General features: G+C 39.9%; 1 protein-coding gene across 1 annotated transcript; it reads right to left on the minus strand.

The window, feature by feature from the left end:
* Positions 1 to 4,212: 4,212 nt before the first annotated feature.
* On the minus strand, positions 4,213 to 8,333 carry atf3 (activating transcription factor 3). The gene is made up of 4 exons (XM_082505181.1): positions 8,194 to 8,333; positions 6,764 to 7,022; positions 6,525 to 6,632; positions 4,213 to 6,353 (listed from the first exon to the last, which is right to left on the minus strand). The coding sequence occupies exons 2-4, from the start codon at positions 7,019 to 7,021 to the stop codon at positions 6,051 to 6,053; spliced, it is 669 nt and encodes a 222-aa protein (XP_082361307.1). The 5' UTR covers position 7,022; positions 8,194 to 8,333; the 3' UTR covers positions 4,213 to 6,050.
* Between the last annotated feature and the right edge of the window lie 2,475 nt (positions 8,334 to 10,808).

Below are 10,808 nucleotides of genomic sequence, written 5' to 3' on the forward strand. Positions count from 1 at the left end.
TCTGCCACATATTATGCCCTTACACTATAACAGTTTAGCAATGTTTGTTAATTTTGTGATTGTGTGCAATGAGATTGCGGGGCGATCGTGGCTCAAGAGTTGGGAGTTCACCTTAGTTACCATTACTAACACTTTAATGAGTTTGAAAACTATTGTCATATCAGTGCATAACGACACTCCCCATGCCTGCATACTGTGAAGTAGTGCAATCTTAGTTCCTTTTTAACGAGCGCACAAAAAGATTGACCAAATAGTTGGAACTGTTTTTTTTCTCAAAAGCAAAGGAGAAATCCCATTTGCATTACAAACGCCTTCATGTGAGATGCTGTTCTGCTGATGTATCTCCTCCTGACATTCCCACTGAACCTGTTAATTACAGCCTGCAGCTGAAGAACGCTGAACCTTGGCTCACCTCTGAAAAGATCCCATACACAGTTTTGAACTTTTTATTGTAGTTTTTTATGACACAGGAGTATACCTTAAGCCAATCTGAAGTCATCTCTTTACAAGATGATAATAATGAAACTAAGGTGTTTATACAGATGTGATAAATTGGTCACAGTCCCGTTGTTGTTCATCCCAGCGTTCTAATAAACTGAATAATGAGGAGTGGAGTCCTCTTTTATTCTATTTGTTGCACTCATCATTCACTAGCAAGTACCAAAACCCCACATGTGAATGTTTTATAATAATGAAGCAACAAAGCTTGGAGCCTTATGAAGTATTGGCAGCAGCTCCCTGACTGATACCTTTGACAAAGTGCGCGTGAGAGAGGGTAGGGCATAGAAACAATGAGAAACGTATGTGGGCACAGAGGCATTTATAGACAGGAGTGTTTAGGGTGTGGATTCAATTCTGGACTTAAGATAAATTCTTCTTCTTCCAGTCGCTCCCTTTAGGGGTCTTCCCAACAGATCATCTGCCTCCATCTAACTCTATCCCTATCATCCTCCTTTGTCAAACCAAGTCTTTGCACGTCCTCCTTCACTGCATCCACAAATCCTCCGTGGTCTTCCTCTTTTCCTCCTTCTGTCTGGGAGCTCCATCTGTAAAAAATAAAAAACTACATCCAAAATCCAGGCCTCAATTGTACTCTGCTGCCGGAGCTGGAGAAGTAGAAGTCAAAAAAGTTGTCATATCGTATGGTCGGTACATTGTAACGTGATGTAAATGATCTGTCGACAAGTCTGTGCAGTCACGAAAATTGGCAAGCATGCAGACATCCACATGGACCCTCGGTCTCAATGTCTGATGACTCAGAGCCAAGCAGATCCCAGTGGTCTCATGAACAACTCTGAATGTCAGCAGAGACAGGTATCAACAGAAGTGAGTGTCAGTGAACCTGGACTAGCCGGCAGATATGATCTGTGAGCTATTTTTTTTTACAGGAAATTGTAGAAGGATACATTTCTCTAAAATGTCAACAAGTTGAAAGTCTCTCATGTTCAAACATCATTTGAGAGCATAAAAACATCAAAAATGGACTAAACGCCAGCCAAGAAATGCCTGAGATGAGCCCACACACAGCACAAGGTTAGAGATTTATATATGGGCGCAAAGATCCTGAACCTGACCTTAATATCCACTGAAATCTTAGGTAACCCAAGACTGATACTACTGATGTCCACATATATCTGGAGGCTGGGACACCACCTGTAGGGCTGCAGTGTACAATAGACTCAAAGAGTGTCGTTATTTCATCACTTCAACAACTAGATTGATAAACGATAAGAGCTTTTGTGAAAGGCCTTGAATAATTGACATGTGAACACAAAAAATGCCACCGAGCTCAACATCAAAAAGGTTTGCTTCTCCCTATTAGGAGAAGTATTTGGGGAAATTATTAAAATGTCAATATGGAAACAGAGCGGGAAGAAACTTGAGAGTAACTGGAATGTTATTTTTGGTTTGTGATGAGTTGTAATTAACATACCAGTTGTGTAAATTAAACTGATGGGCAGGTTTAGACATCAACTTCGGTAAAATGCTGCCCCACCCACTTTTTCTCACGCTGCTTGGTTTATGAGAATCTTACTCACAAGGATTCTTCTGAAAATATCAGCACAATTGTGAACTGAACTCTTTCTTTATTGATTGTTTTCACTCTTTTATTCCATGCATGGTTTCCTGAAATGAGATGACTTGCTCTTTAAGGAGTTTAACAGGAAATCAGAATACTTGTGATAGGAAAGAGGCGGAACGTCATGTGTTCTCTAGGTTCTGGGCAGCTTACCGGAATACTAACTATTGGTACCGTGAAACTCACTAGGACAGGTGCAAAGTATTGATTACAGTGATTGTATACCTGGATGTTTGCTTTCATCCACTTTCAGTGACAGCTAGGTGGGGTCAAACCATAGCAGATCTCGGGCTGGCAGACCTGGAACAAGTTATTTTCTGTGTGAGTTTTAACGTCCTGGTGCAGGTGGGTGAGATTTGATGCTTGAGGGCATGAAGCTTCTTGTGTAATCACATAATTATCTGTTTATACACTTTCAGTTTGCCGGGATTGTTTAGAACACATATGTCACGTTTCATCAGAAAGCTAATTTGAATGGTTTCATCGGATTAATTCCCTATCACATCATTCACATCATTCTATGTTGCAACTTTGGCATAACTATGTATTAAAAAAAAGACGGGAAACAAATGGATTTGATTTTGCACATTCCACATATTGGCTCGTGTTTGAACACGCTTGTTTACGGTGTGATGTACCGCACATCTCTAAGGCCAGTGGCCTTATTGGGCGGGTTTGTTGTTATTTGAACTGCATGTCAGAGCCTTCTTGGACAGATACTGTAGAAAACATCCAGTCATATCTAACAAGGCAGTGTTACCTCACCCTTCTGCCGGCCTCTACCTCTTTGAAGAGAACATGTTCAGTCTTGTCCTTCAGCTCCATCACATGCACAGTTGCTCTGTGATTACATGTAGGAATTCTGTTGGAGATTTTTGTAAGCAAACGTTTATGTTGTGAAATTGTTCCACTTGTGGAAAAAAAACATGGTGATAGAAGTACAGCAGCTTCCTAGTACCCATGGGTACTAGGAAGCTGCTAGTACATCTGGGAATGTAAGCTTTTAAAACATTTTAAAACCGAGTATCCTTCAAGGAAACTGTGTTATTTTTCCTGATATTCATAACACACTCTTTATTTTAATGAGAGAGGGCCCGGTGCTGATGTAACTGTGTTCCTAAAGTAAAGCAGAAGACCACAGCTGCAGAGTTAGTTTTCTAAAGATCAAGCATGAGTTTTGTTAGTTCTGCTGTTGTCATTTTCAGACATGGAGAACATGAGACATACGCGAGCGGGTTAATGGCTACAAAATGAAAATCATTGTTTCAAAACTGATCTGATGCAATCCAAAGCAACTGACCGGTCAACTGCATTGTCAGAAAGTGGTGATTATTGATGATAAGCATTGCAAACATTTGTTTTACAACGTGTTGCATCAGATGGCACATGTTTTCATAAGTGCAGAAAGTCTATAGGTATATGATATTGTACAGCTCCAACAGCGAAGAGCAAGGCACTAATATTTCTGTTTCTGCTCTGTTTAGTGTTATCAACGTACTATCACAGCTTTTTTTCCAACAGCATCATGTGAGCTCACTGTAGCAATAATCATATCATAATTTAATTTAAGATTATCATAAGAAATCAGCTACTCAGCCCACTTCCACTGAGCTTCAGGGAGCTTGTTTTTGGTTCTACAATTATTGCTGCACATTTATTAAGCTCTAACCATTATTATTATTATTATGTACTACTGATATGTTAATAACAATTTTTTTTGCATTTTTGTCCCAGTTACATGTTTCAGATCATCAAACAAAATATAATATTAGAAAGAGATAACTAGTCGCTAACATCTATCAGTCTGGACAGGGTGACAAAGCCAAATGTTTTCAATAATGAGTCCCGTTACATCTGGTGTGAAACTAACACAGCATTTCATTAAACGACAGCCAAACATGGTGGTGTCAGGGTGACGGTCTGGGACTGCTGTCCTGTTTCAGGACCTCACTGGTTGCTGTAATTGATGGAAACATGAATTCTGCTCTCTACCAGAAACTCCTGATGTCACATCTGCCCATCCATTTCCAGAAAAGGCATCTCACAGGTCGCATTTTCAGTTCACATCTTTAATTATCAAAGTATCAAAAATCAAAACAAAGATGGAAGTAGTTACACAGTGATAGTAGCAGTGCAGTTGTACCTGACATCCTTTATTTATTTCTGCTATGACACAGCTATAGAGAAAAAAAAAAAGTCTTCAGTAGTAGAAATAGGCACAATATGAATACATGCACTCAGTGCTCAGTGACTATCTAGTAATGACTAGCATCGGGACAACAGGTGACAAAAGTACTATGACCACAAAGACGCCTGCGTCCCTTTAACAATGTGACTCTCACACAACACATACAACAATATAAACCTTCTAACAGAGGAATACAACTTCAGTCTACAAAATTCATTATTATTCTGTCAAAGGAAACCCCTTCTGGTATGTACTCATCCTTCGCTTTGTGCGTCAGAGTTTCAGTTTGATTGAGAATGAGAAGTTAGAGTGTCGCTCAGGAATAAAGGGCTTCTGATCTCATGTTTGGCTTTATTTTACTGCCAATAAACAACAAACAGCAATTTGAGCAATAAACTGCTTTTTTCCTTGGGCTATTTTTTTTTTTTTTTTTTTTTACAATGGAAAAGGGTGTGCAAGTGAACAACAACTATTTTGGCAGTTCGTTTTCAAACAGTGGAAGTTCACGACACACTTAGATTCTAACGTGTCAACAAATCTTGCATAACTTCAGAGTAAACTGATGCAGCGCTTCTGATACCTAGCTAACGATATCTAATGAACACAACATCCGGACCAAATGTTTTCAATAAATACATTTTTAAAAAAATAACTTTTGGTTTTGCTCTGTTGAGACCAAAGGAGGCATTGGTGTTTACATACAGCAGCACATAGTTAATATGCATTTGATACTTTATACAAGACACTGGGTAGAAAACACATCTGTAAAATAACACTTATGTAGCTTCATTGTCACAGAACAGGTTGAAAAAAAATCCCCTTTGCTTTAAGAGAGAACACAGTGATAAATAAAGTGTCCATTGGGCAATTGTGATTGCCATAAAATATTGAATTCTTAAGAAAAAACCCCACAACAAAACACTTATCTATACATGTGATTACACTGTCTTTTGTACTAGGCTTTTTTCATTAAGTGCAGAATTAGAAACCCTGCCTGCAACGTACATTTCCCTTTTGTGTCTGCTACACTCACAGCAAGGAACCCGACCCGTACTCATGCTTTTGGACGAGTCATCTCATATTATGTATAACAAAACGGACGTCTATAGCATACCTAGGTCCTGAGTGGTTAGTAGTAGCAGCGTTTTTAGTAATTCACTTTGTATACAGGACAAGCAGACAGGGTTAAAACAGCAACATCCTAACATACAGTAATCATTTAATAAATATGTCATCTTTGCTGTACACTAAACAGAGACCGCTTCTTTTTAAAGTCAGTGACTTGCATCTGTACACACTCACACAGTCATTCTGAATCTCCTTACTGTCGGGGTGAACTCTTAAATAATGTGCCTTGATCACCTTGAAATCGTGCTTTGGTACAAAAATCAGACCATCGACTATTCAAAATACTAATAAATCAAGAAAAGCTGTTGAACTTTGTTTAAGTGCTTTAGCATCTGTTCTTGGCCCTGACTTTTTAAAATGTTTAAAAAAAAAAAAGAAACACAATGCAAGTCAAAGTGCTGTCCATCATTTCTCACTCCTGTCCAATCAGCAGCTACGGGTTCAGGGAGCGGAAGGTGCTGAGGTCACTTTACACCGCTCTCTTTTTCTCTAGCAGCATTATGGACGGCAGGTGGGCGTGAGGAGTCATAGGTGGCGTTTCATTCTCAGGTCATAAGTTTGTATGTGGCAACTCCACCTCCTGCGAAACCAGTCAGTCCTACATCAGCAGCAGGAGATGGAAGAATTGCAAGCCCTAGATAACACTCTGGGCGATCATAAGTGACTGGGGCACTGGACATGATCGAGAGTCAGAAGTCCTCCGCCGAGAGGCGCTGCTGTGGACGTGGATGCGGATGAGGTGGTGGTGGAGGTGAGGTTGTGGAGTTGTAAGGTGCTCTCCTGGATGTGCTGGATGAAAAGGTTTCGCTCGTCCTCGGGCGTCTGGGGGTTCTGGGCTCGGACGATGCACGTCGGCCGGTGCAGGTTGAGCATGTAGACCAGCTGCTGCTTCTGCTGCTTAAGCTCCTCAATCTGAGCTTTTAAGTCGGCATTGATGCTCTCCAGCTTTTCAGACTCCTGCAGAGAAGGATGGAAGAAGAAGACTGTTATTCACCCGAGAAACATAAGCTACTTCTCACCGCAAGCTGCGAATGTCATGCTTTATAAATTGTCTAACTGTGAGGGTGCAAAAAGCTAAGAGTAGGTGCAGAATAACCAATGCTCAGATTGATGAAAGTGGAAAACTACCTTCTGGAGTGATTCAGTCTTTTCCTTCTTCTTGTTGCGGCACTTGGCGGCAGCGATTTTGTTTCTCTCCCTCCTCCTTTTCCTTCTTTCATGCTCCTCAGATGTCAACTAAAAAAAAGTGAGAAATATAGACCATTAAGAAAAAAATACTCTCTCTCTCTGTGTATGTATGTATGTATGTATGTATATAACAGACACATTACAGATAACTACATGCTGTAATTCCCCCTCTGCCTTACCTCTCGCTTGACCCCGTTCCTGTATGAAGTTAGCTCAGAGGCTCGATCCGAGCTGGAGCTGGCACCATCGGAGCTCATGTCGGTGCTAAGCCCGTTGGACAGTCGCTTGCTCTGGATTGCCAGCCGGAGCTCCTCTTTCACGATGGGTGTGAAGTTGGTGAAGTCGTCCAGGGTGAGTGTGCCTTGAGGGGAGAAGCAAGGAACCAAGGCGGAGCAGCTGATGTCAGCCAGAGAAGGACCCGAGTGCTGAAGCATCATTCTGTAAACGCAAGAGATGAAAATCATCAGGTGGGTTAGAAACACTTAATATAATTCAAAAGAAACTGAGCTAAAGTCATTATGAACCCAACGCTGAAAGTCACAAGATAAATAATGTGGGAAGAATAATAAAGGAATGTTCAACTTTTTGCTGAGTAACAATGACACAAATGTCAGAAGGAAGTCCAAAGCTAAGATCGGTTTGAAAGGTCAACATGGCATGTTAAGGAGGACAAACAGATTGTGATGACAAGACAAATAGCTGTGTCATTCAAAACTGAGCAAATATTTGCTTTGTGGAAAACATGCTGTAAAAAAGGCTCATTAATTAGGGAGGTGTGGATGTTTGTTATCTAAACGGAGAAGTGAAAAGAGTTGAATTATGGCCATCAGCCAGATAAGAAGGTGTTTACATCAGCTCTGAGACCAAAACCAAAACAAGCACATTTATATTATATTCTTATGTTCTCCAGTAATAAATCATTTGCAACGAAGTCATTAATGATATGGTTTGTATTAGTCTGCACACAGCTGCACCTTCTTAGAATTAAAAAAAAAAGTTTTAAAAAGTCTTGTTAGCTCTACAAATATTTTACCACCGCCTCCCTCTGTTCCCTTCAGTTTCGTTATTATGTGTTCAGGTAATTATAAAAGAGAATTGTGCTATTCATATGTTTGTTTTGGTTTTGTTATTATAAAGTTAACTCAAAAGAAAGAAGAAAAAAAAGAAACAACAATATTAAAAGTCTCGTCAAAAGTGAGGAAACAAGTGCAAAAATCCGAAATACCTGATTATAAATAAGTTACAAAAAAAGTGTAACAAAATGCATTCAAGCAGAATCCAAGAAAAACGTCGCATGATGTCATATTTGAAACAAAAACAATAACAAGTTTTTATAAATACAAAATACGCTAAAATTAAAAAAAAAAAGAAAAAAAGAAAAATCGTTAGTGCAAACTGCTCCAAAAAGATGCGCTTGTTTATATATTTTATATTTTCACGCAAAAACACGCGCGGAAGTTTTCGCAGTGTCCCGGGACGGAGCGCACGGAGACACCGGCTCTCTGCGCTTCTCACCGGGATCAAAGAGCGACAACACCGCCTCTCTGCCCCTCACACACACGCTCAAACACCCCCGTCCTCCTCCACGGGAAACAGATCTCCAGCCTACCTGTTAAAGCTGTGAGTGTCCGGATCGGATGAAGTGCGCCGTGAAGAAAATAAACCTTCTCTTATGTCTGTGCGTTCCGCTCTTCCTGTGTCGGCTTCCTGGTCGTTGGCTACGGTTGCTCTTGTGGCCTTTACGTTGCGTCACCTCGCGCTTTTAAATTGGTTGAAGGGGCGGGACACATGACGCAACGCAACGCTACTAGAGAGCGAGAGAGGGAGGGTGCTAGGGTTGGGAGCCTGAGAGTAGGGGGGGTGACGTCATCCTATTTTTAGAAGGCTGATCCGGCGATGATGCAATCTAGCAACCCCGAGTGTTCTTCTCTGCCATAACAGGACAGGCGTCCCCTCCCTCCTCCTCCTCATGTTTTTTCCTCCTCTGCCTATCCTCCCGCAGATTTTCAGCTCTTCCTCATTCTCCTCCTCCTCCTCTCTGCTTCCTACCCTCTTCCCACCAACGCGTTATTCCTTTCCCAATCTTTTAATCTTTTTTTTCCTTTTTTGTTTTTATATTTGTCTCTTTTTTCAACACTTCATTCATCATCTCCAATCCTCTTTTTTGGTATAGTTTCTATCCCCCTCCTTTTTTAATCCCCCCCATCAGCTTTGGCCTTTTTCACAAATTTCCATGGTTTATGTCCCAAAATCCCTCTATTCTTTGCCACTCTCATAACATGTTTTTCTCTTATCTTCCCTCCCATCTAATCTCTGTCATCCTATTTCCAGTTGTCTCTTCTCCACTCGTTGCTGTACCTCCTGCACACGCATCTCCACTAATCACTTGAATCTTTTTTTGTTATTGTCTCGTAAATTTACCAAATTTAGAAATACGGGCTAATTTTCCTCTGCGACACCTGGTAGGTTGATGGTATTTACAGATAACCAGTTTAACCTGTTTGATCTTTTTCTTTTTAAAATTGCAGTTTCTTTTATTCCCTTTTTATTTTGTCTCCTGTTTTCTACTAAAAACCTTCACGTCTTTTCCTTTTTCACTCCTCCATCATTATATTTCCAAGTTCTTTCTGCTCACTTTTTCCCAGTATTTACTTTGATACTTTTTTCTTAATTATCCATGTTTTTATATTCTTTCATCATAGTACTTGTACATCTTTCCTTCTTCTATTCACCTGAAGTCTTTTGCCCTCTTTCTTCTACTTCTTTTATCTTATTTCTCTTCTCTCTCTTTCCTCCACTTTTTTCACCCCCATACATGTCCCGTCTTGTACTAATCAGCCTCATTTTATTATTCCTCTTTGCCCTCCATTATTGTTTCCATAAGCATCACCTCTTCACACGCTTCCCTTCCCTCTCTGTCATCTCTCCCTGTTTTGACACTGACATGGATTTCCATTCCAGGCATTCCACACTAACGAGTGAATAAGGCCGTTCAGGCTGAGTGACAGTGGATGGTTATTTATTGTGCGGTTACACCACACTCACCAGCTGGGGTATAAAAGAGGTTAGACAGACATGCAGACAGATATGGACCTTTGCATGGATGGATGGATGGAAGGATTATAATGATTTTCCTTTTCCTGTCTGATGATATGATGACATTTACCTGTCATGTGAGGACAGGTAAAGAAAACTTTCTGCATGTTTTCATTTCTGAACTACTTGTGCTTTTACATGTGTGTGTGTGTCACAGATTTGTAGACTGCCAGTAAATGTAATCTACACGCAGGGATTTTCTTGATTAGTCGTAATCAGATGATCTTGTTTACTCGACTGCTGACACAGATTTCCTGTGAGAATGTTGGTTTTTGGCTTCAGAATACAAAAATATGTGCGAATTTTCACTATTTAACATCTAAATTTAAATTGTAAGTCGTGGCAGCTGTGGAAATACACAACTAGTAAGCATCTATATGTTAATAATATTCAGACATAATAATCGATATTATTAGCAGTCTTTCACACTAGTTTTATGTATTATTATTGATAATAGTTTCAAAGTTACACCTGCAACTTCAGCACTAGCAGTAATGTCCTCGTCCTAGCAGTCAGATTAAAGGAAAATACATTTTAAAGGGTTTTACCTTAGCTATAAAACTCTGCTACTGTAACATAATGTTTATTTTATGCTTACTGAATTGTCCAAAACTGGAAAAGAAGATGGTTCATGAAACGCACGTTTATTTTATTTTATTTTTTTCCATATGGGCTGACCCACATCAGGTGCAGCTGTTTATGTTGGGCTGTTTTAATGTGCAGCCATAAAGCAGAAAGCAGCATGGCTTTAAAGTGCACACATATCTAGCAAAGACAAGCAGAGCATGCTGACGTCATCCTGATTCAGAATCATTCCAAAAAAGAAAGAAAAGAGAAGAAACAGATTGTTTTGTCTCAAATATTTCTGTCAGAAAACAGAACAACGTTATTATTTTGTGTGTGTGTGTCTGTTATGATGCCTACATATCCTGTCAAAGCAGAAAACTCGGCTCAACTTTTGCGTACATGATACAATAATTTCCTGATAGATTGTTATCTAACACGAACCATGCAACAACAGCTCTGCAGTTTTGTAAAATCCTGCTTCCACTAGATTACTCCTACTAGATTTTAAGTGACCTGATTCATGAGGATGTTTTAATTCTGATTAAAAGATGCAAGCTTTTG

The sequence above is a fragment of the Aulonocara stuartgranti genome (genome assembly GCF_965226115.1).
Source record: "Aulonocara stuartgranti genome assembly, chromosome: 15".
Taxonomy (NCBI): domain Eukaryota; kingdom Metazoa; phylum Chordata; class Actinopteri; order Cichliformes; family Cichlidae; genus Aulonocara; species Aulonocara stuartgranti.

Bases quoted from the DNA above. Each gene is read 5' to 3' on its own strand.
- atf3 (XM_082505181.1), bottom strand. From the start codon at position 7,021: ATGATGCTTCAGCACTCGGGTCCTTCTCTGGCTGACATCAGCTGCTCC. The intron at 6,633-6,763 runs GTAAGGCAGAGG...ACTTTTTTTTAG, and splicing joins GGAACGGGGTCAAGCGAGAG to TTGACATCTGAGGAGCATGA. The intron at 6,354-6,524 runs GTAGTTTTCCAC...CCTTCTCTGCAG, and splicing joins AGACTGAATCACTCCAGAAG to GAGTCTGAAAAGCTGGAGAG.